This window comes from Anas acuta, unplaced genomic scaffold (genome assembly GCF_963932015.1).
Source record: "Anas acuta unplaced genomic scaffold, bAnaAcu1.1 SCAFFOLD_223, whole genome shotgun sequence".
Lineage (NCBI taxonomy): Eukaryota > Metazoa > Chordata > Aves > Anseriformes > Anatidae > Anas > Anas acuta.
The window spans coordinates 18874-43100 of NW_027075987.1; the positions used below are offsets into that span (position 1 = coordinate 18874).

Below are 24227 nucleotides of genomic sequence, written 5' to 3' on the forward strand. Positions count from 1 at the left end.
GCTGCTGAAGCGTCCTGTTCGGGTGGAATTGGGTGCTCTTTGGTGTCCCGTGGCCGGATGCTGCTCCGTTGCCCGCCCCCCGTGTGCGTTCACCCCCCCATTGCCGGGCTGCAGACGGCTGGGTGGGCGTTCTGCCTTCACCCCTAGGCGAAGCCTCGCAAACAGGCTGGGAGCTGCCGGAGCCCCACGGGGCTGGGAAGCTGCCAAAGCCCGGCCCCATGCCGGCGGCAGAGCAGGGGTGGGGCGGAGGAGGCAGGGCTGAGCGGGCTGGGAAGATGGCGGTGTCTGTCCCGTGGCTGCTGGGGCTGGCTCTCCACGGGGCCGTGTTCCTCTGCGGCATCGTCTGCGCTTCGGCTCTCACTGTGGCACAGGTACCAGGGGGGTGGGAGGGGGCTCGGTGCCCCTTGGGAAGCTGCGGGGCTGCCCGGGGGGGGGCTCCATCCCTTCCCCAGTCCTGTAGGGAGCTGTTTGTGGTCGCAGTGCAGGGGTGTGGGGGGAAGCTGGAACGTGTGGGGACGCTGAGCACCCCCAGCCCATCCTGTTCCCCCCGTGTGACACACAAGTATGCGACCAAACAGGTGGTTTTGGCTTCCTTCCTTCCTCCTCCTCCTCACTGCTCCATGCTGCTGGGTCCCTGCAGCCCCTGGGGGTCACCATGAGGCACCCCCCCCCCAACAACACCCTCCCCTCCGTAGGGAGAGTTTGGGGGCCAGTGCCTCCTCTACGGCGCCGTGAGCTGGAATGGGAGCGCGCTGGTGCCCAGGTCCTTCAGCCATGTCTCCCTCTGCTACTTCGTCTCAGCTGTCTCCGTTGTGGTGGCCCTGTGCTGCTTCGCGGTGCTGCTCTACAGCTGCTGTGCGGACGAGCCTCAGCGGTGAGTGGGGTGTGGGGCCGGGGCACCCGACGGTGTCCCTGCCCCGCTGACGCCTGCTCCCTGCTCCTGCAGGAGCCGTGCGTGCCTCACCTTCACCCTGGTCGTGGCTGCTGTCATCCTCCTCTTCCTCCTCATCTCAGCCTGTGTCCTCCGTGCAGGAATGGACGTGCTCTGTGCCTCCATCATGCACACCAAACAGCTGGCCAGGTACGGGCAGCCCTGCCTGGGGAAACCCCTGCAGGCTCGGGCTGGGGCTGCTGTTGGGGCTGCCCCTGTGCATGTCCCTCCCCCCCCCCCCCCCTTTTCTCATGCCTGCTCCCGATCCCTGCAGCTGTCAGGAGGCTGAGAGCAAGGCATGGGTATCCTACAGACCAACACGCTTCTACAGCAACCTATACAGTGCACAGGTGAGCAGGTACAACGGGGCAGGCAGCCACTGGAGCCCTCCCTGCCACGGGAAGCCAAGAAATCAATGGGGGGGGGACACGTTGTGCATCTCCACCCATGCCTCATCCCGCAGGCATCAGCCTGGGTGAACGTGTTCCTCTGGTGCCTGCTGCTGGCCTGGCTGCTCATCCAGCAGCGGAGGGAAGCCCCCATCCCGCTGCTGCGCCACCAGGACCCTGAGTGGAGCGCCGAGACAGAAGCCATCCTAGGGGGACAGCCGAGACGGAGCTGAAGGAAGGGGTCAGCGTGCCTGGCACACCACAAGCAGGGTGGGAGGAGGCGCAGCGGTGGCGTTGGCCCGGACACCTCATTAGCCCTGCAGGCGCTGATGAGGCCAGAGGTGCAAAAGGACGCAGCCTTTACACCCCGTGCTGGCAGAGGGGAGTCATGCGGCAGGAAACCCGCAGCCCTCCGGCCTCGGGGTCCTTTCTGGGCGCCGAGCTTCGTTATTAAAGGCGAGGATTTTCGGGAGAGGAGCGTGTCCGTGCGTGCGTGAAGCAGGGCGGTTGCTTGTGCGCTGCGGGGGCGGCGGGGCTGTCACGGGCTGGGGCGCGGGCAGCGAGAGCAGAAATTTTAACGACCAGAAGGGGTCAAACGAGACATGAGCACCCCCACAGCGAAACTGAACGGTAACCGATGACCACACACAACCACATTTGAAGACTGCTGATTAGGACGTGACCAGCACGCACCCCTCGTGACAAACATCCCGACACAGGCCATAAATACCCGATCCCATACGCATTATCCCCACAGCCACACCCCCCTCAACCCCCGTTTCTAATCTGCTCTTAAAACCACTCCCCCTCAGGAGAGATTTACCCCCTCAGGCGTTATTGTTTTCCCCTCCCATCCGGGCCCCACCACGCCCCCCACATATCTAGATCACGGTGGAATTTTACTATCCCTTTTTTCTCCCTCTTTCTTTTCTCCCCACTATAGTATTCCAGTCTTTTTTTGGGGATTTTAGCGCCTTTTTGAGTCACAAGCCGCAAAATCTTAGCGGCGTGTCGCTCCCGGCGGCCCCTTCGGCTGCCTGCGCATCTCATTAGCATATCCCCACCCTTTCCTCCTCCCCAGACGCTGCCCAGCCTAGCAACGCCCACCTCATTGGTCAGAGTCCCGCCCAGGCGGCCCCTCCCACAGCCGCTGCCCCTCAGCACTGTACGCATGCGCTGTCCCATTTCCCGCCCTTTTCTTGGAGCCGGGGTCCCTCAGTGCGCAGGCTCGTTCTCTTGGCGCGCGCTCCCAGCATGCCCCGCGGCCTATTTAAGCGCGCGAGCGGCGGGGCGGCGGCCATTTTGTCCGCGGCGGCGGAGCGGGAGGTGTGGTTGGGTTGGCGCTTTGCTTTTATTTCTGCTGGGGCGGCCCGGGGCGTTTTTTTCAGGAGCTGGGGGGTTTCTGATACCGCGTCCTTAATTCCTGCAGCAGCGGGCAGCTTCTGGCTCGCTCGGCAGCGAGAGCTCCTCCCGGGGGCCGCCATTTCGTGGCCCTGTTCGGGTAGGCCCCGTTACCGGGGGCAGGGCCGCGGCGCGGGGCCCGCTCTGTGATGAGCTCGTTCACAGACCTGAGCTGACCGCGGTGTGAAGGCTTTTGGCATCTCTGAGGAGAGCGGGCGCGCCCTGCCCTGGCTCCTTACCCTGCGGGGAGGCCATACCGCTCCCCGCTCGTTGCCGAAGGCCTTTTGTGTGTCGTAATTGCTTCTAACATCGTTAATTTTGTTATCTTCTTTTAAAGGTTCGGCCGTCCAGATGGCGTTGGTGGAAGAGGTGAGTTTCTCTGCTGCAATGCTTAGCCTGAAGGCTTTGCAGTGTTACCAAGACTACGAATTAAACGTGTGCTCGCTTCTCAGCCGCACGGCTTTGTATGGCGGGGGGCGAAGTGCTGCAAAGATGAGAATCCTGAACTCTCTCTTTCTGATGCTGAAGTGGAGAAGCTCTAAACAAGGTTCTGAGTGGCACTGCTGCCCCGGCGTCTGTTTTTGTTGCACCGTGGGCGTTAAATGTTCTTCATGTGCCCTCGGATGGGGGTGGTGGGTGTCCAACCCCTGTCCTGCTTGCAGCATGGCTCAGTGTCCCTTTTTATTTTTTTTTAAGGTGTGGGATTTCTCAGCCACGTGCACACAGGGTCCCTTTTCAGGTGAGCTTTGTTTTCTCTTTGTAAAAAAATTTTCAAGGGTAGGGGCGTGGGATTTTTCCCTTCGCAGGGCAGAGGCAGCGTGGCTGCAGCCCGAGGCACAGGGGTGCATTTAGCTTGCTCCAGGGGAGTTTCCTCTGCCACGTGGGTGCCCCTGGGGTGTGGGTGGGAGGCAGGGATCGCTGCTCCCGCCCCGTTCGGTGACGAGCCACAGGACAAGCATATGGCTGATGGACCCTGATGCCAGATCGGAGCTGAGAACTGTGGGGCAGGAGGAGCCCTGTAGGGAAGGGGCTGCGTGGGCTCGTGCAAGAGCTGCTATTCATTAATTTATCCACTCCAGCAGCGCCTCTGCCGCCTTGTGAAGCGGGATCTCCTCCTGCAGGTGCGTACAGGGCATGAGCTGTGCCTCACCGGGCATTTGTTGATCCTTTTTGTGCCCTGAGGTCCTGTCCCCGAGGGCTGAGGGGGACATTGTCCCTCCTGCTGGCCTCACGGCTGCTTTCCTGCCTGCAGGCTGAGCTCTTTGCAGTGGGGACACCCCGGGGATGACGCTGCTGAGCTGGACGACATGAATCTGATAAATCTGATGGCAGATTCTTTCCCTCCTGGCCTCCACCTGGAGCCAATGGTGAGCCTGCAGCTGTTTTTTTATTATTTAATTCTATTTTTCCTCCCCGATGAGGAAAACCTCACACGTCTTACTGCCTGTCTGGCGCCAGAACCTGCAAAGGTTGAACCCACTGGCGCCGGCGGCCGGAGAGGAGGACGGCTCAGTTCTGTGGGAACGGTCTGAGGGGGGGGCACGGGGCTGGGGGGCTGGAGGTGGCCCAGGCTGCGGTGCTGAGCTAACGGGGGGGCGTTTTTTGCAGAACTGGAGCTGATCCTGACCCGCCCCGGTGCTGCTGTGCAGGTGAGGGGGCTGAGGGGGTGCAGGGACCCTGATGGGGGATGTGGGGACCCCACCGGGGGGTGCAGGGACCCCCTTTCCTCACAGGCGTGATGAATTTCTCAGGAATCTCGTTCGGCTGAAGGCTGCTGTTGAGGATTCGGATTCTGATCCCTGCTGGGACGGGCGTGGGGGGAGGAACGCTGGGTTTGTGGGCCAGGGGGAGGTGACCCTGACTTTTTGTCCCCCCCCCAGGGTGACAGCGGGGGGCTGAGGAGCCCCGAATGCGGTGCAGGGAGGGAGCTCGGGGGCTGAGGTGAGTGGTTTGGGGTGGTTTGGGGGTGCCGCTGTGGGGCTGTGACATCTCCCCCCCTCGGTTTTAATGATGAGCCCACCTAGCTCACTTTGAACCCCCCCTGAAAAAAACAAACCCTACAAACACCTGAAAAACCGTGGGGCTGTCACAGCCCCGGGGGGGGTCTCATGGGGGTGCTGAGATCCCCTGACCCCCCTCCTTCTTTTCCAGGCCCCCCCCCGAGGATCTCCAAGACTGTCCTGGTGAGTTGGGGTTCTGGGGGGGGTGGGGGGGGTGATGAGGGCACGGGATGTTTGCGGGGAGGGTCCTGCTGCCGAGGATGAGCCGATACCGCCCCAGGCTGATACCCCTGACTGAGTGGTTCCCCCTGAGGCAGTTTTTGGGGGGGGTTGGGGGAATTTTGGGGACACCCCCACCCTGCTCACCCCCCTCCTCCCACCCCCCCGCCAGCTCCACTCCAGGATGTGGCTGCCCCCCCGCAGCCTGCGAAGAAGACGACGACAACGGTGGAGCCCTGAAGAAATTTTATTATTTTGAAATTTTGAAAAAAATAAATTTTAAGCAAAAAAAATAACCAAAATCTGTTGAATTTTGAGTCTGTTTAAATGGGTGGGGGTGGGGTCTGGGGGTGTCGCTGATCCCCCTGCTACCCCCCACCCGGGGGTTTCATCCCCTTGGGGTGGCCACGGGGGGAGGGGGAAGGGTTTGGGGGGAGCACCGGGGGGGGGATAGGTTTGGGGGGAGCACCGGAGGGGGGCATCGGTGTTACCGGGACCCGCTACGGGGACGGAACGTTTCTGCGCGGCTCAGGGGGGAGCGTATTTAGTGCTGCCCTTCCGGCCGGTGCGCAGGGCTCAGGGGTCAGGTGCGTGGGGGGGAACCTTGAATCCCCCGGAACGAAAGAGCGCGGGCAGCGGTTCCCCGGGGGGAGCGGAGAGCGGGGACGGACCTCACCAAGATGGCGGCCCCCGCGCGGTGGAGCCACGTGTGGGTGGGGGCCGAGACCGGAGCGCTTAAAGGTGGGAGGGGGGACGGGGAGGGGGGTTCCCCGGTACCGGGAGGTCTCCGGGATGGGGCAGAGGAACCGGGGGGGGTTGGAGGGGGGTCTCCGGTACCGGGAGGGCCCTCTTTAACCCCCCTGTTCCCCCCCCCCCCCCAGGCGTGAACCTGCAGAAGCGGCAGGCCACCAACTACACCGGGGGGGGGGGCGTTGAACCGCGGGGAGGGCGTCTGCGCCCTGTGCTGGGGGGACCCGGCCGAGACCGAGGTGAGCACGGTTTGAGGCGGGGGGGGGTCTTCGGTGGGTCTGGGCACCCCCGTGACCCCCCCCCCCCCGTACCCCCCCTCCCAGGTCCTGGTGGGGTGCCTGGACCGCTCGGTGAAGCTTTTCAGCACCGAGAAGGGGAAATTCACCGAGAGCCGGCTCTGCCCCGGCGGTGACGGCGCCTTCTGCGGGCTGGCGGCTCACGGCAGGTACTGGGGAGGGGGGCACGGAGAGGGGGGTGATCCCCAAACCCCCCCTCGACCCCCCCTTGGTGATAAGAGCCTTATCTCAGCACCCTGATCACCTGCGTCGAGTCGGGGCTGCTCAAGGCGTGGCGCGACGACGCGGCGGAGAACGTGAGTGTTTGGGGGCCGGGGGCGCCTCGGTGACCCCCCCAATGATGGTGACCCCCCCCCGTGATATTGACCCCCCCCCCAGCTGGAGCTGCAGGCGGGCTCGGGGCTGTGCCGCATGCGCCAGGACCCGGCCCGGCCTCACCGCCTGGCCACCGGCGGCAAGGAGAACGCCCTCAAAATTTGGGACCTGCAGCGCCCGGAGGAGCCGGTCTTCCGTGCTAAAAACGTGGGTGCCCCCCCCCGCAGCCCCCTCCTTTTTACTTTTAATTTTATTTTTATTATTTGTATTTTTATTTTATTTTTTTTTGTCTCACCCCATTTTTCCCCACCGCAGGTCAGGAACGATTGGCTCGACCTCCGCGTCCCCGTCTGGGACCGCGACCTCCAGTTCCTGCCGGCCTCCGACAAGGTGGTTACGTGCACGGCGCACCGCCAGGTGGGACCCTGGGGCTTTTTTTGGGGGTGCTGGGGCTTTTTTGGGGCTTTTTGGGAGGGTCCCAGCCGTGCCCTCACCTCCTGGGGGTCCCCAGGTGCGGCTCTACGACCCCAGCACCCCGCAGCGGCGCCCGGTGCTGGAGGTCACCTTCGGCGAGTCCCCGCTCACCGCCCTCTCCCTGGCGCCTGGAGCCACGTGAGTGAATTCTGGGGCTGGGGGGGTGTTTTGGGGAGGGCTCCGGGGTGAAGGAGCTGAATTTTTCTCTCCTTTACCCCCCCCCCCCGACAGCTCCGTCGTGGTGGGCAGCGCCCGTGGGGAGGTGGCCGTCATTGACCTGCGCCAAGGTGAGCTTTGGGCATCTTTTTTTTTTTTGGGGGGGGGTGGAGATAAAACAAAAAGAATGAAAAAAGAAAAAAAAGAAAAACAGAAAAAAAAGAAAAAAAAAGAGAGAAAAGAAAAGAGAAAAAAAAGAAAACAGAGAGAGAAAGAAAAAAGAAAAAAGATGAAAAAGGAAAAAAAAGAAAAAAGGAAGAAAAAAAGAAGTGGTGATTTTGCAGGAAAACGTGGTTTTGCAGCAGAATATTTCACTCGTCTCACGTCCTTGAAAGCGATTGTGCCGGCAGAGCAGCGGGGAGGGGGTTAAGGGGGTAGGGGGGTGGTGCTGCTGCCCAGAAATTAGGAGAAAGGCTGAGAAAAACGGGGCAAAATCAGTAAAAAAAAAAAAAAAAAAGAAAACAAAAACAAAAAATCGCAGGTCCTGTCATGACGAAAAAAATTAATTTAAAAAAAAAAATGGAAAAAGGGGAAATTAATGGTTGATGAACTAAAATGGGAGGTAGATGGCGTGCTAATAACCAGGGTTTTGGGACCGTCGGGGATTTTCTCACCCCCCCAAAAACTGTTTTTACCCCCCCCAAAAACTGTTTTTACCCCCCCCAACTTTTTTTTTACCCCCTCCCCAATTGTTTTTCCCCCCCCCCAGGGCGGGTGCTGAAGTGCCTGAAGGGCTTCGCGGGCAGCGTGCGGGGGCTGCAGTGCCACCCCTCCCTCCCCCTCGTGGCCTCCTGCGGCCTCGACCGCTTCCTCCGCGTCCACGACCTGGGCGACAAGCGGCTGCGCCACAAGGTGAGACCCCCCCCGAGGTGACAAGGGACACCCCCCCCATGTCCCGTGTCCTGCCCCCCGGCCAAATTTCCGAGCCGTTTTCTCCCTCCCAGGTCTACCTAAAATCCCGCCTGAACTGCCTGCTGCTCAGCACCCAGCAGGACTGGGAGGTGAGAGCCTTTCGGGGTTTTGCTTTTGGGATTTTCCTGCTCAGAAAATTCATTTTTTTGTCCCCCCCCCCCCACGACTCCCCCCTCAGGAAGCCCCGGCGGCGCCGGCCGAGGTGAAGGAGGAAGAGGAGGGCGACGCGCTCTGGGACTCGATGGAGACCGTCCCCACGTCAGAGCCCGAGCGGGGCCGGGCCAAACGGGCCAAGAAACGGAAAAGCTCCGGGCCGTGACCCCCCCCCCCGCCAAAACTTAACCCTGAACTGAACTGTGCCCCCCCCCCTTTCCTTGGGGCTTCCCCCCCAACCCCTCCCCGGATGCGGGTTTGCTGCTGTGCAGCAGATAAAGATGCCCCCACTGCTCCCCTCTCATTGTTTTTGGGGGGATTTGTGGCGTTTTGGGGGGCACTGAGATGTGTTTTGGGGGCAGGGGGGGTGCGGCCTCACCACCAGCAAGGCCCCTGAATGGGGCTGTGTGGGGGAGGGCTCGGGGGGGGGGCTTTAGGGGGTGCTAAGGGGGCTTTAGGGGGCTCTGGGGGGGGTTGGGGAGGTTTTGGGGGGCTCGGAGGGGGCTTTGGGGGAGTTTGAGGGAAGTTTGGGAAGTGTTGGGGGCCTTTGGGGGGCTCAGAGGGGGCTCTCGGGGGATTGGGGAGGTTTTGGGGGGCTTGGAGGGGGCTTTGGGGAGGTGTGGGGGGGGTTGGGGACTCAGAGGAGGGGTTGGGGAGGTTTGGGGGTTTTGGGGGGTTTGAGGGGTCTTTGAGGGGCTCAGAGGGATGTTTGGGGGCTTTGGGGGCTCAGAGGGGGCTTTGGGGGAAGTTTGGGGGTGTTTGGGGGGGGTTGGGGGTCTCAGAGGAGGCTTTGGGGGACTCGGAGGGGTCTTTGACGGGGTTTTGGGGGGCTCTGAAGGTTTCGGGGTAGCTTTGGAGGGGTTTGGGGGCGTTTTGGGGGGTGTTGGGGGCGTTTTGCGGCGGTTTTGGGGCGTTTTGGAGGGGATCCTGCAACGGCTCCTCCCCGCCGCTAGGGGGCGCTGCCCCCCCCCCAACCTCCCAGATGGGCGGGGCGAGGCTCGGCGGCGCGCCGCGTGACGTCACTGGGCAAAAGGGGGGCGTGGCCCGCGCCGAGACGTGGCAGTGACGTCAGCGCGCCGCCCGGGGGGCCGCGGAGCCGAGCGGCGCCGAACCGAGCGCGAGGCCCGGTGAGCGCGGGAGGGGGCGGGGCCAAGCGGAAGCCCCGCCCCCTGCCCCCCCTTCCCGCTCCCCCCCCCTCCCCTCAGGGATGGGAGGGGGGAGGGGGAAGAAGAAGGGGGGGGGGGGGAGGATTTTGGGGCTCTCCCGGCGCTTTTTGGGTGGAATCCCGGGGATTTTGGGTCCCGCCCGGGACTGGGGGGGGTCACGGGCCGGTGCTGACCCCCCCGCAGCCGCAGGTGATGAACGCGCGGCGCCGCCACGGCTCGAGGAACACGGAGCAGGGCGTTTACCTGGGGCCCCCCCAGACGCAGGCCGTGCCCCCTCAGCCCCCGCCCCCCCTGCCCCCCCCGGTCGCCGACGTCATGTCGTGTCGCGACAGGACCCAGGAGTTCCTGTCCGCCTGCAAGTCGCTGCAGGGCCGGCAGGTGAGGGGAGGGGTGCTTGTGGGGCACTGGGAGCTGCTGGGAGTACTGGTGGGGGGGCTGGGGGGTGCTGGGAGACTACTGGTGGAGACTGGGAGGTACTGGTGGGGACTGGGAGGTGCTGGGGGGGTGCTGGGGTGGACTGGGAGTACTGGTGGGGTGCTGGGGAGGTGCTGGGAGGCTGCTGGTGGAGACTGGGAGGTACTGGTCAGGACTGGGAGGTGCTGGGGGGGTGCTCAGTGCCCCCCCCGTGCCTTCCCCAGCAGAATGGGCTCCAGCCCAGCAGAGCGGCAGCGGGGGCCGCCCGGCAGCGCAGCGACTTCAGCCTCATGGCCAAGTGAGTTCCCCCCCCTCATGTTTTTTTTTGTTTGGGGGGAGGGCAGGACACCCCAAAATGTTCCCCAAACTGCCCTGTGCCCCCCCCTTAATTTTTTTTTACCCCCCCCCCCCCAGGCGCATCGGGAAGGATCTCAGCAACACCTTCGCCAAGCTGGAGAAGCTGACCATTTGTGAGTGGTATTTTTTTGGGGGTTGGGGGCTTAAATTTTTTTTATTGGGGGGGGGGCAGGATGCTGAGCACAGCCCCCCCCCTCTGTGTGTGTCGTCCCCCCCCCCGCTGACAGTGGCCAAGAGGAAATCCCTCTTCGATGACAAGGCGGTGGAGATCGAGGAGCTCACCTACATCATCAAGCAGGTACCGTGGGGGGGGGGGGGGAGGGGGGTGATATTTGGGGGGGTGTGGATAATTTTTGACCGTGCCCTGTGACCCCCCCACACGTAGGATATCGGCAGCCTGAACAAGCAGATCGCCCAGCTGCAGGACCTGGTGCGGGCGCGGGGCAGCCAGAGCGGGCGCCACGTCCAGACGCACTCCAACACTGTCGTGGTGTCCCTGCAGGTAGGGAGAGGGGGGGGAGGACACCCCAAAAAAAGCCCCCCCCCCCAGAAAAAAAAGCCACCCCCCCCACCCCGAAAAAAAAGCCCCACGCAGTGATCTTCCCCCTTCCTTCCTTCCCAGTCCAAGCTGGCCTCCATGTCCAACGACTTCAAATCGGTGCTGGAGGTGCGGACGGAGGTGAGCGTTGGTCCCGGGGGGGTTGTGGGGGTGTCCCAGGGTGCCCCCCCCTCGCCCCGATGCCATTTTTTGTCCCCCGCCCCCCCCTCCAGAACCTGAAGCAGCAGCGGAGCCGCCGCGAGCACTTCTCCCGTGCCCCTGTCTCTGCCTTGCCCCTGGCCGCCAGCAATTTGGGTGAGCGTTGGGGATTTTTTTTGTTGTTTTTTTGGGGTGTGTGGGGGGTGTCTTTGGTGGGGGGTCTCCCTTTTTCTCAGGCCCCGCTGCCGCCCGCAGGGGGCTCGGCGATGCTCCAGGATGAGCCGCAGCGCACCGCTGACGTCGCCATCGAGATGGATGCGCGGACGAGCCAGCAGCTGCAGCTGATCGACGAGCAGGTTGGGGAGGGCTTTGGGGGCCAAAACCCCTTTTTTTTTTTAGGCCCCCCCAGGCACCCACCCCGCTGCCACCTCACCCCCTCGGCGTGTCTGTCACCCCCCCCCCTTGCAGGATTCCTACATCCAGAGCCGGGCGGACACGATGCAGAACATCGAGTCCACCATCGTGGAGTTGGGCTCCATCTTCCAGCAGCTGGCGCACATGGTGAAGGAGCAGGAGGAGACGATCCAGAGGTGCCCCCCCGGCCCCCCCCCGGGTCTCGTCCGTGTGTCTGTCCCCCCCCTTTCCCCCTTTGACCGTCTGTCCGTCCCCCCAGGATCGATGCCAGCGTGGAGGACGCGCAGCTGAACGTGGAGGCGGCACACGGGGAGATCCTCAAGTACTTCCAGTCGGTCACCTCCAACCGCTGGCTGCTGGTCAAGATCTTCCTCATCCTCATCGTCTTCTTCATCGTCTTCGTCGTCTTCCTCGCCTGAGCAGCCCCCAGCCGGGCCCCCCCCTCCCTCCCAGCCCCCCAAAACCTTGTCCCTGGGGGGCCGGGACAGACAGACACGGCCACGCTGTGACCGCGGGGCTCACATGGACAGCGGGGGACGGGGTTTAGGGGACACGCTGGGGCCTGAGGGTGCCCGTGGAGGACCTCGGAGCCCCCCTCGCCCCCCGGGGGGCAGCGCCCCGGCCCCCACCCCCTCTCCCTTTCTCTGCAGCTCCCCCAGCCTACGCCGAGGCCGGTCATGGTGGCTGTGACCTCCTCCGGTCTGCACGGGGCCGCAGGGACCCCCCCCCGTGAGGAGCGGGGACCGCATTAAATCGATGGGACCTTTTTCTTTTTTTTTTTTTTTTCCCACCTTTTCTTTCTTCCCGGGTCTGGATTCGAACCCGCGACTCCGCCGCGCGGGGTCCTCCGGGGCGCTAGGGGGCGCTAGAGGGTGGTGGGTGGGGGCGCGGCGGGGTGAACGCGCATGCGCGTGACGTCACGGCGTGCGGCGGCGGGGCCGCGGTCGGTCCCGGGAGCGGCGGCGATGGCGGAGGAGGCCAAGGGGGGGTACAGCGGTGAGCGGGGGCGGGGGGGAGCCGCGAACCGGGACTCGAGGCCCCGAAGGGCCTGGCTGGGGGCTGGGGGGTGCGTGGGGGGGAGGCGGCTGCAGGCCCCGCCGGTCACCGGGCCCCCGCGGGGCCTCCCGGTGCTGACCTCTGTGTGTGTGTGGGGGGGGGGGGGGGCAGAGCACGATGACCGCGTCGGCGGCCGAGGCTTCCCGGGCCGCAGGAAGAAAGGCCGAGGCCCGTTCCGGGGGAAGATGTACAGCGAGGTGAACCACCGCTCCCGCAACCGGGGCGGCTCCGGGCTGCGGGCCCGGTTGGACGAGGACGACGGCGACGTCCCCATGAGCGAGGCCCACGACGGGCCTCGGAACCGATAGTGAGTGCTGTGGGGGGAGGGGGCGGCCCCGTTTGGGCCCGCTGGGGTCGGCCGGGCCGGCTTCCCCCCCCCTCGTTGGCCTCTCCCTTTGGCGTTTTCCAGCTTGCCCTACGGGCCCCGGCCCAACCGCACGGCCAACATCCACATCACGGTGCGGCGCGACCTCCCCGCCCCGGAGCGGAGCAGTGGTGGCGGCGGCGGTGGCGGCGGCGGGAGGAGCCAGGATGCTAGCCGGCGGAATTGGTTCAAGATCACCGTGAGTGTGGGGCAGGAGGAATGGGAACAGAGGGGGGTGGGCGGGGGGTCACGGCCATCAGCGACCCTTTTTTGGGGGGGGCTGCAGCTGCTTTGAGGCTGGGGGTGACAGCTCCCCTCTTCCTGTGCTGTGCTCTGGCCGTTATCGTCTTCTTCCCCCCGGGGCAGGTGCAGAAGGCAGCTGTGTCCTGGGTGTTGTCCCAGGGGTGTTGGCGGCTCCCCGTGCCCCCTAAAGCACCTCGCTCGTACCCTGAAGGCGCAGTAACGCTGCCCAAATTTCCTCCTAGATTCCCTACGGGAAGAAGTACGACAAGACGTGGCTGCTGAGCTCCATCCAGAACCTCTGCAGCGTTCCCTTCACTCCCGTTGAAGTGAGCTGGGGGGGGGTCCAGCTTTGCTTTCGCTTCCCCTCCTGGGCAGGCCGAGTGGCTTCATGCAGCTCCCAGGGTGGAAGCGGGGCCGGCCGTGCCCTGAGCCCGCCACCCTCCTTTCTCAGTTCCACTACGACCACAACCGAGCCCAGTTCTACGTGGAGGACGCCACCACCGCCAGCGCGCTCAAGCAGGTCTCTCGCAAGATCACCGACAGGGACAACTACAAGGTGCGTGCCTCGGCAGAGCGGGGCCGCTTGCGTTCCACGCAGCTGTGCGTCCTAGCCCGCTCTGCCTTCGTTAGGTGGTGATCATTATCAACTCGTCGGCTCCGCCGCAGTCCCTGCAGAACGAGCTGAAGCCGGAGGAGATCGAGCAGCTGAAGGTGAGCGGAGCGGGCGCTGGGTTGGGGCAGGGGCACGGGGTGGGGGCCGCCTGCTTGCCTTCACTTCCCTTGTGCTGTCGCAGCTCTGTATGAGTAAAAGGTACGACGGCTCGCAGCGGGCTTTGGACCTCAAGAGCCTCCGTGTCGATCCAGGTGAGTGCTGCCGCCCCCCTGGGGGGCAATTCGGGACTGTGGCAGGCGGCGCCTTTACGCCCTTTGGGTCTCCTTTTTTCCTCTGCTCCAGACTTGGTGTCGCAGAGCATCGATGTGGTGCTGAACCAGCGGAGCTGCATGCTGGTTGTGCTGCGCATCATCGAGGAAAACATCCCTGAGGTGAGGACGGGGGACGGCGGGGGGGGGCTTCTCCTCCTTCTCTGCTGTCGGCGGGGTTTCTCTTCATGCTCAGCTTCATTCCTGCAGCTGCAATCCCTGAACCTGAGCAGCAACAAGCTCTACCGCCTCGACGACCTGGCCGAGTTGGCACAGAAAGCCGCTGGCCTCAAAATCCTCGACCTCTCTCGCAACGAGGTGGGTGCTGCCCCTCGCCCTCTGCACGCCCCGCTCTTCGCGCCCTCACCCCCCCCTCCGTCTTCTCCCTGCCGCGCTGCAGCTGAAATCGGAACGGGACCTGGACAAAGTGAAGGGGCTCAAGCTGGAAGAGCTTTGGCTGGACGGCAACCCCCTGTGCGACGCTTTCCGGGACCAGGCTACTTACGTCAGGTCAGTGTTAGCCTTGGGGCGGCCCTAGGGGCCCGTGGGCCGCCCCTGCTCGGCGGGGGGCAGGACGGCAGGATGAAGAGAGGCCGCCCCCCCCCCCCTTTCCCTGTGCTCGCCGGTGCCCAGACCCCTCCTCAAAAGCTTCCCCACAGCCCCTGGTCGTGGTGCGGGACCGTGAAGGGCTTCAGCAAACAGAGACGTTGTTTCAGCTGGTCGGAGATTTCCTTCTTCTCTCCTTCCTCTTCCTCCCTCTATCCCCCTCCCCGTCCCCGGGGCACGCAGCCTCTTCTCAGGAGCCCCCCCGCTGCCTGCCTGCCGCTCCCACCACCCCTCTGCCGTGCAGACGGGGGCTCTCGATGCTCCTCCACCTTGCCGTGGACGATTTCGGGGGTGGGGGGGGGCCGTGGGCTGTGGCCCCGGGGCACGGCGTTTGCTGCCCCTGTCCTCCCCCCCTCCCCCGGTGGAGCTGCCGCCGCCCCCCCGCACCCACGTTTGGCCCTCGACGATGGCTGGTTAGCCAGAGACGGGTAAGATTCCTCACGGGAGGAACAACCTAAGACAGGCACAGCCGTGCAGTGGCCAAACGCTGCCGCCCCCGCTGCGGCCGGTGCCGGGGAGGCCGTCCCGGGCCTGGTGCAGGCCCCTCAGCCCGCTGTGGGCGGACCACCCACCCCAGGTAGCCCCCGGTGCTGGCCCCCGGTGCTGGCGGGGGTCCTGGGCTCAGGATGCGGCCGTGCCCATCACCTGGCACGCTCGTGGGTCCCCGAGGGAGCGGCACAAAGGAGAAGAGGCTCTGCCCAGGGCTGCCTGCCCCTCTGTCTGTCCCCCCCTCCCCTCCGCTTCATCCTCTTCTGCTGAATTGGGGTCGCCCTGCTGAGGGCCCCCCCCAGCTGTAAACAGGCGGCTCGTGCCCGGGGCCGTGCCACGACCAGTGGGATTTTGTCTCCCCTCCCTTTTCCCCCTCCTCTCTGGGCACCCGCACTCAGGTGAGTACGAGCCAGGTAAGTCCTGAGCTGGCTCGGGGTGGGGGGGGGGCCTGAGGGGGGGGCCTTGTCAGCCCAAAACTCCTCTGGGGGATAGGGGCAGCTCCCTTGTATGGCGCCCCCAAAAAGAGGGGGAGCAAGAAGGGGGAGAGGAGGGGAGGCAGCCACATGGGGCGGTCCCAGCGCATGCCCCATGGTTCTGGGGAGGGCAGGTGAGAGGAGAGTGGAGTTGGGAGCGGATTTTTTTATTTTTTATTTTATTTTATTTTTGGGTGGGGGGGGTGGGGAGGGTGGGCGGCCTTTCCTGCTGCCCCTGGCCCCAGCGGGCAGCCCGGCCGCCATGCTGACTGTTCTCCCTCCCGGCAGCTCCGTCAGAGAGCGCTTCCCGAAGCTGCTGCGCCTGGTGAGTGCAGGAGGGAAAAGGAGGGAGGGAGGGTGGGTGGCTGTGACCCCTGCTGGAGCTTTGAGGAGGGGGGTGGGACAGGGACACGCTCAGTCCTGCTGGGGCGGGCAGGAGGGAGCAGCCCCCCTCTCACCCCTTTCTCTGCCTCTCCCCTAGGATGGCCACGAGCTTCCTCCGCCCATCGCCTTCGACGTGGAGGCACCCACGACGCTGCCCCCCTGCAAGGTAGGGCTGTGGGGGGGATATCTGCAGCCCCGGTTAGGCCTGGGGGGGTGGGGGGGGCGCCCCCCACTATCCCGTGGGGGGTGACTGCTGCTCCGGGCTCTTTCCAGGGCAGTTACTTCGGCTCTGACGACCTGAAGGCGCTGGTGCTGAGGTTCTTACAGCAGTAAGTATGGGCTGGGCCCTGAGGCAGGTGGGAGGGGGGTGGTGGTGGTGTGTTTGTGGCACCCCCCCAGTCTATCCCTGTCCTTCCCCGTAGGTACTACTCCATCTACGACTCGAGCGACAGGCAGGGGCTGCTCGACGCCTACCACGACGGCGCCTGCTGCTCGCTCAGCATCCCCTTCGGGCACCAAAACCCCCCCAGGTACACCCCACTCCCCCGAGCCCCCCCCCCCCTCCACGATGAGGGACAGGGCAGCTGCCCCCCCCCTCGTCATTCTGTCCCTCATGGCTGCTCATCCCTGCAGGAACAGCCTGAATGAGTACTTCAAGGACAGCAGGAACGTGAGGAAGCTGAAAGACCCCAGTAAGCCCCCCCCCCCTTGCTGTGCCCCCTACCCTGCCCACGCGGGGTGTGTGTGTGTGGGGGGGAAGGCTCAGTGCTCTTCTTCTTGCCCCCCCAGCCATGCGCTTCAAGCTGCTCAAGCACACGCGCCTCAATGTGGTGGCCTTCCTCAACGAGCTCCCCAAGACCCAGCACGACGTCAACTCCTTTGTGGTGGACGTCTGTGCCCAGACGGTGAGCGGAGGAGAGTCCGCGCCCCCCCCCACCCCCCCGAGCTGGGCTCTGCCTCACTCTCTTCCCTCTCTTGCAGAACACGCTGCTGTGCTTCGCCGTCCATGGGATCTTCAAGGAAGGTGAGGCTGGGCCGCGGCCCCTCCTTGCTGTAAAGCTTCCCCCCCCCCCCCCCCCCCGTGCCCACCTCCACCCTCTTCTTTGCTCTCCCCAGTGGACGGCAAATCCCGAGACTCGGTGCGTGCCTTCACCCGCATGTTCATCGCTGTGCCGGCTGGCAACACCGGGTAAGGAGGGAGGGAAGAGAGGGGTTGCTGCTACGCCCCTGGCCCCCTTTCCTGTGCTTATTTCCCCCCCCCCCTCCCTCCTTCTCAGCCTCTGCATCGTCAACGATGAGCTCTTTGTTCGCAACGCCACCACGGAGGAGATCCGCAAGGCCTTCGTCATGCCGGCACCCACCCCTTCCTCCAGCCCCGTCCCCACGCTCTCCGCAGAGCAGCAGGAGATGCTGGCAGCCTTTTCCATGCAGTCAGGCATGAACCTTGAGTGGTCCCAGAAGTGAGTGTGTCCCCCCCCCCCCTCCCCCTCCCCGTCTCCCCTTGCAGTCACCCCTCACCCTTCCTCAATCCCCCTCCCCATTTTCCACCCCCAGGTGCCTGCAGGACAACGACTGGGACTACGGCCGGGCTGGGCAGGTCTTCACGCAGCTGAAGGTGGGCTTGGGGAGCTAGGACCCCCCCCAGGGTGTGTGGGGGGAACGTGCCTGTGGTCCCCCCCTTGCAGGGGGGGCACGCGTGGATCCCCGCTGAGGCCCTGTCTCCTTCTCTTGGCAGCTGGAAGGCAAAATCCCTGAGGTGGCGTTCCTCAAGTGAGCACCGCCCCCCCTCGTCACCTCCCGCTGGTTTTTGGTCGCGGCGGCGTTTTACCCCTTCCCTTCTCTTCCTTTTTGTAAATAAATGAAATTCTCCAGGCGTTCCCCAGGCTCAGTGCTGGGGCTGGTCCTTTTTAATATCTTCATCGATGATCTGGATGAGGGCATTGAGTGCACCCTCAGTAAGTTCACAGATGACACCAAGTTAGGCGTCGATCTGCTCGAGGGTAGGAAGGCTCTGCAGGAGGATCTGGATAGGCTGCACCGATGGGCTGAGGCCAACTGCATGAAGTTCAACAAGGCCAAGTGCCGGGTCCTGCACCTGGGGCACAATAACCCCAAGCAGAGCTACAGGCTGGGAGATGAGTGGTTGGAGAGCTGCCAGGCAGAGAAGGACCTGGGAGTGATGGTGGACAGTCGGCTGAATATGAGCCAGCAGTGTGCTCAGGTGGCCAAGAAGGCCAACGGCATCCTGGCTTGTATCAGAAACAGTGTGACCAGCAGGGCTAGGGAGGTGATCGTCCCCCTGTACTCGGCTCTGGTGAGGCCGCACCTCGAGTACTGTGTTCAGTTTTGGGCCCCTCGCTACAAGAAGGACATCGAGGTGCTTGAGTGGGTCCAGAGAAGGGCAATGAAGCTGGTGAGGGGCCTGGAGAACAAGTCCTACGAGGAGCGGCTGAAGGAGCTGGGCTTGTTCAGCCTGGAGAAGGGGAGGCTCAGGGGTGACCTTATTGCTCTCTACAGATACCTTAAAGGAGGCTGTAGCGAGGTGGGGGTTGGCCTGTTCTCCCACGTGCCTGGTGACAGGACGAGGGGAAAGGGGCTAAAGTTGTGCCAGGGGTTTTAGGCTGTGCCAGGAGTTTTAGGTTGGATGTTAGGAAGAACTTCTTTACCAAAAGGGTTGTTAGACACTGGAACGGGCTGCCCAGGGAGGTGGTGGAGTCACCATCCCTGGAGGGCTTTAAAAGCCGTTTAGATGTGGAGCTCGGGGATATGGTTTAGTGGGGACTGTTAGTGTTAGGGCAGAGGTTGGACTCGCTGATCCTGAGGTCTCTTCCAACCTAGAAATTCTGTGAAAACAAAAATCCGTTTCAACCCTGGTGGCCGGAACTTTGGCTGCGGCCGCCCCGGAAGGTGGGGGCATGGCGGCGGCGGCGGCGGCGAGAGCGGCGGCGGCTCTGGAGCTGGAGGTGGCCGTGCCCCGGGACGTCATCCTCTTCCGCCACGAGCGCGGCCCCTTCTTCCGCCTGGTGGGGCTTTTCTGCGTGGGGCAGGGCTGTTTTTGGGCCGCTTTGGCCCATTTTGCCTTCACTGCGCTGCGGCCCGCTCCTGCTCCCGCTCCCGGTTCTGCTCCCGGTGCCGATGACCCCCTCCGCCCCCGGGACCACAAGTGGCGCCTGGGTTTCACCGCCTCCTGCCTCACCCTCGGTACTGGCTGGGCCTTGGACCCCCGGGGGGGGAGCAGTGGAGGGGTCTTGGCCCAAGGGGGGGAGGGAGGGGAGGGAGAAGGGACGGGGGGAGAGGGAGGGAGAAGGGGGTGGGGGGAAGAAGAACGGGGGAGGGAGAAGGGGGTTGTGGGGCCGGGGGGCGGCTCAGAGCAAGGTGGGGGGGCTGTGGGCCCAGACTGGGGAGGGAGAAGGGGGTGGGGGGGGAGGGAGAAGGAGGTCGGGGGGAAGGAGGAGGGGGGGTGTGGGGCTGGGGGGGAGGGAAAAGGGGGTTGTGAGGGAGGGAGAAGGGGGTTGGCGGGGGTCAGGAGAACTGGGGTGTGGGGCTGGGGGGGGGCTCAGAACAAGGTTTTTGGGGGGCTGTGGGCCCAGACTGGGGAGGGGGAAGGAAGGGGGGTGTGCAGGGGTTCTGCTCAGGGCAGCGTGGGGTTGGCTGGGGGTCTTAGGAGTTTGTTTTTTTTTGGGGGGGTGCCCTCGAGAGGCTGCACTGACCCCCCTCCACCCCCCCGGCCTCCCCTAGGCTCGCTGATCGTGGCGGCGGGCTGCGTCTTCCCCCTGCGCGCCGTGCGGCGGGTGACGCTGCTGCGGGGGGGGGCGACCGTGGCCATCAGCACCCACGGGCCCCTGGGGCTGGGCCGCGGGCCCTCCTTCACCGTGCCCCTGCGCCACGTCTCGTGCCGAGCCCACCGCTCCGAGGTGCCTGCCATGATCCCCCTGAAGGTGAAGGGGCGCCCCTTTTTCTTCCTGCTGGACAAGCGGGGCCAGCTCTACAACGCTCGTCTCTTTGACATCACCGTTGGTGCTTACCGCAAGCTCTAGAAAACTGGGGGGCTCCGGGTGTCCCCTTGTTCGCTCTGTCATCTCCCAATAAACCCCGAGCCACCTCTTTTGTTCTGCTGTCTCTTCATTGCTTCAGTTTTTTTTTGGGGCATCACCACTCTGGGCCACTCTGCAGCTGCAGGCAATGCTGGCAGACGAGGGGGCCACCTGTATGTGCGTGTCCTTTTGGCATTTGTGGAGCTCCGTTGTTTTTTTTGGGTGTGTATGTTCCAACTTTTTGTTTTTCTGGGCGGTAAATAGTGTGTGTGCTGAGCGTGGTTGGCAGGAGGAGGTGGGGAGCTGCTCAGGTTTGGTTTCTAGGAGCGTGCAGCATCCTTCCTGTGCCACGCGACTGATTGTTGGGCAGGAACGTTCCAGCTCCTGTGTCTTAAGTGCTTGGAATTCACTTAATAGAGGGATATTTAGCACAGGTTGCTAAAGAGGTTCTTTAGGCGGGGCAGAGTATGGACTGATGTGTTTCCAAGTAGAAGCCCAGCTTTTTGAGGTGGTGACTAGTAGGATCTGTCACAGTAAAGCAGTCTAGTAGTAGGTGCCTGTATTTAATGCAGCTCTTCTTCAGGTGAGTAGGTGTTATAGCATGTTTATGGGTAGGATGATGATGTTACTTTGTGTGTTTAATTTGTGTTTCCAGGTCCCTTAGGATTTCTGCAGAATTATAGGGCATATGTTACGTAGTGTGCTATCCAGGACACTGCATGTCCAGTACATTGATTCTGATCAGGGCACGCACTTTACTTCTAAAATAATAAAATTATGATGTCAATCAGTAGGTATTCAGTGGGAATACCATACTCTGTAGCACCCACAAAGCTCAGGGAAAGTAGAAAGAATGAATCAAATGATAAAACAACAATTGGCTAAGTTAATGATGGAGACACAAATGCCCTGGACAAAATGCTTACCATTGGCACTTTTAAACATAAGAACTAAACCATACAGTGAGACTTGATTATCGCCTTATGAAATGTTATATGGTATGCCTTATTCTCAAAGGATGCCTCTATGGAACAATGTAGTTGAGGATCGTAGCATCCAGAAATATATAATTACTATTGGAAGGAGATTACAAGAGCTGAGAAATTGGGATGATGGCTCAAACACCACCTTTAGGATTTGCTATTCATAAAATACAACCAGGAGACAAGGTCTTAATAAAAAAACCTGGAGGGAAGAATCACTGAACCCCCGATGTGAGGGACTGGGCATCGGTCAGCAGGTGGTGAGCAATTGCATTGTGCATCACTTGTTTTCATACAGAGCAGTAGTAGTACTATTATCATCATTATTGTCTTTATTATTACTGTTATTATTATTTACCTGTCTTTATCTCAACTCACGGGCTTTACTTTCCTATTTCTCTCCCGCATCCCAGAGAGGGAGGGAGGAGGGTGAGTGAACGGCTGTGTGGTGTTTAGCTGCTGGCTGAGTTAAACCACAACAGAAGGAAAAGCTGTAAGTGAACTTGTAAAAGAAATGAAGAACATTGCATATGTCCCAGTTCGAACTTGGAATGGAATCAATCTAGGAGGATTATGGGGGGGCTTTATGGGCGGTGATTGGTTTGCTAAAATAAGGATGGTTTTATTGGGGATATGTGGAGGATTGTTAATAATTCCATGTTTAATACCTTGTATTACAGGACTAATACACTCGGTTATACAAGGAATGAAAATATCTGCGGTACCTGTTGACCCAGAACCAGGGAAAGAGAAAACCCATTCCCTGATGATAATAAAAACAAATGAAGATCCAAAACTAATATCCATTTGGCAAGTATTGACTCGATTGGAAAGGAAAACACGAACCAATACCATGAAAAAGGAGATGGGGGATTGTGAAATGTGTTCATCTGATTTGTGTCAATATGGAACAATGCTAGGGCCGCATGGTATGATGAAATGTGACCTTCTGGCTTACATACTCTTGTATAACCACAAGTCTAAGAAAAACAGAGAGGTTAATGTATATAGTTCTTGTATCTTGCAAAGGAATGGTCCAGCAATTCATGTCAATAGGGGATAAGAGAACAAAGGGTTTCAGAATAACTGCTAACTGTTATGACTATTGCATGGGGCACTATGCAAGTCTCTGACATCCGTCCAAGATGGACAAAGCAGAAGGACAAGGGGAAAGCCTGGGAGGAAGACTAGGAGCCTTCAGTACGAGAGACCTGCAGAGGGACCACCAGAGACTGATATACATGCGCCAGTGGGCGGGTTTGGATTACAGGAACTAATTATAATAACCCTGCCTTTTCTAGAAGTAGTAATGAATATGTATTAGCCTAGGAGCATAAAAACCAGCCGCCTGATGTAACCTGTGTGCGTCTCGGTGGAGCAGAGACTCCCGGCGCACCCAGTGCTGTTTGCTTACCTCTATTCATTTAATAAATTGTAAACTTTGATTGTAATCTATTTGGGACTTAGTCATTTATTACAACAGACAACCTTGTAAAATGCAGACTACCAGAATCCTTACCACCATTAGGTGGAAATCACGGTGTAAGAAACATTACCACCTCGAAGAGTAAAAGCCTCAAAAGAAATGTGACTTGTAACAGGCCAGCAGCTGTGTATTTTCTGCGAAGCACCAGATAGAGTATGAACCTGGATTGCATTGCTAATGGGAAAAAAGGGGAGGGTCCTGGACCTTGAAAGGAAAAAAAAAGTATATAAACTGTTGCAGGAAGCACAGCCGAAAGCACGACAGACACCAGCAGAGTCAGATCATGCTTCATTTTATCGCCCGAATAGCCTAACTTTTATAGTGAACTAAAACAGAGGAGGATAGTGTTTCACACAAGATTATTGGTCAAAGCACTCAGAAAAACAACTAGAAGAAAAACAACCCCACCTGCAAGAAAGCAACCCCCTTGTGATTAGTAGTCACGTAGACCTTGTCCTTGGCACCAACCAGCTGCTGATAACAGTATTTTCTACATTCCTCAGTTGGGCAATGTGGGAACACTGTCCTAGGAGCTTCTCACAGTTACCCTGATATCTTGGTTTGCTCAGCTGCAGCAGGCCGTGGGATCTATGTTGTTTCCAGATTCCCTTAACATATTAACTGTGTATGGAATTAGTAGGCGCCCTCCTGCTTGCGGGACGCCCGCCATTTTAATCTCAAATAAAAATGCTACTTTACTGAGATCCTCTCCTGAGTCTATGTTATTTTCCAAAGATTGATTCATGGTTTTAAGGTTTCAGGGATAGGGCACTAGGGTTGAGTTTCAGGGTAAGCGTTCTCAGGGTTTATGTTTAGGATTTTAAAGTTTTTAGGGTTGGATTTTTAACGGTTAGGATTTTAGGGATTTGGGGGTTAAGACTTTAAGGTTTTCAGGGTTAGTGTGTTAGGGTTTTAGAGTTTTTGGTTTGTAGTGTTGATAGTTTTTTTTTAGGGATAGGGTATTAGGGATTTATTTTTGGTCAGTTATTTAGGGTTAGCGTTTTAAAATGTATTTATTAATTTATTTTTTCAAGTTAGGTTCGCCAAGGGTTTTGAGTGTCCTAATTTTTTGGGCTAGGGTTTGGAGCATCTTATTTTTTTTGCGTTTGGGTTTTGAATATCTTAATTTTTTGGGTTACTGATTTGAGTGTCTTAATTTTTTGTGTTAGTGTTTGGAGCGTCCTCAATTTTTGGGTTTAGGTTTTGAGAGTCATATTTTTTGAGTTTGGGATTTTGAGAGTCTTAATTTTGTCGGCTTGGGATTTGAATTTATTTGATATTAATTTATTGGGTTAGGGGTTTTAGGCATAGGTCTTCTTCAGTGGTTTAGTGTGGTAAATAGTTTGGGATATGTCTGTAGGGGTTTCGAGTTATTTTTTTTTGGGGTTAGGACTTGAGGCTTTTTTGTAAGGGTGTTAAGGGTTAGGGTTAGATTTAAGGTTAGGGTTAAGGTTAGGGCGGGCGGCCTGCAAGGTGGGGGGGCCATATGGGGCCGGGGGGGGGATATTGGGTCGGGGGGGGGCTGTATGGGGCCAAGGGGGGGGTACTTGTGGGGCTGGGAGGTTGTGGGGAACATCTGGAGAAGGTGCCTGTAGGGTTTGGGGGAGCACCTACAGGGTTTGGGGTGGGATCTGTGGGGCTGGGGGGGGTCTCTATGGGGCCGGGGGGGTTTTGGGGGGGTTGTGACCCTATGGGGTGCCCCCCCCCCAGAGCCCCAACCCGCGGCTGACCTAGCATTTTAGCGTGGCCGCCGTCCACTGGCAGCTTCATGCCCGTCTTCTGCTCCCAGTGGCCCGCGGGGCGCCCGGTGGCCCTACCGGCGTCACCAGCGGCCACCTTGGGGTCAACGGCGGCGGTTTTGGGGTCAACGGCAGCGATTTTGGGGTTTCGGTCTGGGGGGTGCTGACATGCCCCCCCCCGCACTCCCCCAGGCATCCTGGCCCTGCAACTGCCCCCGGGGGGGCTCGACGCCGAGTCCTACAGGTGAGAACCAGTCCCCTCTGCCCCCTAAATGCGCCCCCAGCCCCCCAAATGCCCCCAGACCCCCCCCAAATTGACCCCCCCCAATTAATTCCCCCCCCCCA

The 24227-nt window shown here is 60.7% G+C and overlaps 5 protein-coding genes and 4 non-coding genes across 17 annotated transcripts; all 9 read left to right on the plus strand.

The window, feature by feature from the left end:
* The first annotated feature begins 69 nt into the window (after positions 1-69).
* On the plus strand, positions 70-5242 carry TMEM179B (transmembrane protein 179B). Of its 6 annotated transcripts, none has more exons than XM_068668284.1 (13): positions 70-371; positions 696-874; positions 947-1081; positions 1206-1281; positions 1395-2646; positions 3059-3090; positions 3418-3460; positions 3801-3842; positions 3974-4088; positions 4330-4370; positions 4602-4662; positions 4873-4904; positions 5113-5242. In XM_068668284.1, the coding sequence occupies exons 1-5, from the start codon at positions 219-221 to the stop codon at positions 1551-1553; spliced, it is 702 nt and encodes a 233-aa protein (XP_068524385.1). In that variant the 5' UTR covers positions 70-218; the 3' UTR covers positions 1554-2646; positions 3059-3090; positions 3418-3460; positions 3801-3842; positions 3974-4088; positions 4330-4370; positions 4602-4662; positions 4873-4904; positions 5113-5242. The 6 variants fall into 6 exon arrangements, with proteins under 6 accessions (XP_068524385.1, XP_068524386.1, XP_068524389.1 ...); XM_068668285.1 differs by having other exon boundaries at positions 3804-3842; XM_068668288.1 differs by lacking the exon at positions 4602-4662.
* Positions 3206-3280, plus strand: LOC137848802 (small nucleolar RNA SNORD26). Its single transcript, XR_011091527.1, has one exon. It is a non-coding gene; the product is annotated as a small nucleolar RNA SNORD26 (small nucleolar RNA).
* Positions 4133-4258, plus strand: LOC137848805 (small nucleolar RNA SNORD22). The gene has a single exon (XR_011091530.1). It is a non-coding gene; the product is annotated as a small nucleolar RNA SNORD22 (small nucleolar RNA).
* On the plus strand, positions 4453-4522 carry LOC137848803 (small nucleolar RNA SNORD30). Its single transcript, XR_011091528.1, has one exon. It is a non-coding gene; the product is annotated as a small nucleolar RNA SNORD30 (small nucleolar RNA).
* Positions 4972-5039, plus strand: LOC137848804 (small nucleolar RNA SNORD31). Its single transcript, XR_011091529.1, has one exon. It is a non-coding gene; the product is annotated as a small nucleolar RNA SNORD31 (small nucleolar RNA).
* A 363-nt stretch (positions 5243-5605) lies between the features above and the next one.
* WDR74 (WD repeat domain 74) lies at positions 5606-8357 on the plus strand. The gene is given in 12 exon segments (XM_068668297.1): positions 5606-5681; positions 5822-5859; positions 5861-5929; positions 6014-6135; positions 6219-6282; positions 6365-6508; positions 6617-6718; positions 6813-6913; positions 7007-7062; positions 7701-7843; positions 7936-7992; positions 8082-8357. Coding segments are annotated over 12 exon segments (1098 nt in total). The 5' UTR covers positions 5606-5620; the 3' UTR covers positions 8223-8357.
* A 673-nt stretch (positions 8358-9030) lies between these two features.
* Positions 9031-11871, plus strand: STX5 (syntaxin 5). 4 transcript variants are annotated; one of them, XM_068668292.1, is made up of 11 exons: positions 9031-9183; positions 9406-9600; positions 9861-9934; positions 10051-10106; positions 10221-10291; positions 10379-10495; positions 10616-10672; positions 10765-10846; positions 10946-11046; positions 11159-11280; positions 11364-11871. In XM_068668292.1, exons 2-11 carry the CDS (start codon positions 9415-9417, stop codon positions 11521-11523), a joined length of 1026 nt encoding a protein of 341 aa, XP_068524393.1. In that variant the 5' UTR covers positions 9031-9183; positions 9406-9414; the 3' UTR covers positions 11524-11871. The 4 variants fall into 4 exon arrangements, with proteins under 4 accessions (XP_068524393.1, XP_068524396.1, XP_068524395.1 ...); XM_068668295.1 differs by having other exon boundaries at positions 9864-9934; XM_068668294.1 differs by having other exon boundaries at positions 9047-9183; positions 9412-9600.
* Positions 11872-11958: 87 nt separating this feature from the next.
* On the plus strand, positions 11959-17528 carry NXF1 (nuclear RNA export factor 1). The gene is made up of 21 exons (XM_068668290.1): positions 11959-12100; positions 12272-12467; positions 12570-12723; positions 13010-13093; positions 13219-13323; positions 13398-13478; positions 13562-13631; positions 13723-13811; positions 13899-14006; positions 14089-14198; positions 15545-15581; positions 15738-15806; positions 15914-15969; positions 16063-16170; positions 16274-16332; positions 16430-16545; positions 16622-16664; positions 16757-16829; positions 16918-17100; positions 17195-17255; positions 17376-17528. Exons 1-21 carry the CDS (start codon positions 12010-12012, stop codon positions 17412-17414), a joined length of 1932 nt encoding a protein of 643 aa, XP_068524391.1. The 5' UTR covers positions 11959-12009; the 3' UTR covers positions 17415-17528.
* A 983-nt stretch (positions 17529-18511) lies between these two features.
* TMEM223 (transmembrane protein 223) lies at positions 18512-19744 on the plus strand. The gene is made up of 2 exons (XM_068668296.1): positions 18512-18841; positions 19379-19744. The coding sequence occupies exons 1-2, from the start codon at positions 18556-18558 to the stop codon at positions 19675-19677; spliced, it is 585 nt and encodes a 194-aa protein (XP_068524397.1). The 5' UTR covers positions 18512-18555; the 3' UTR covers positions 19678-19744.
* Positions 19745-24227: the final 4483 nt, after the last annotated feature.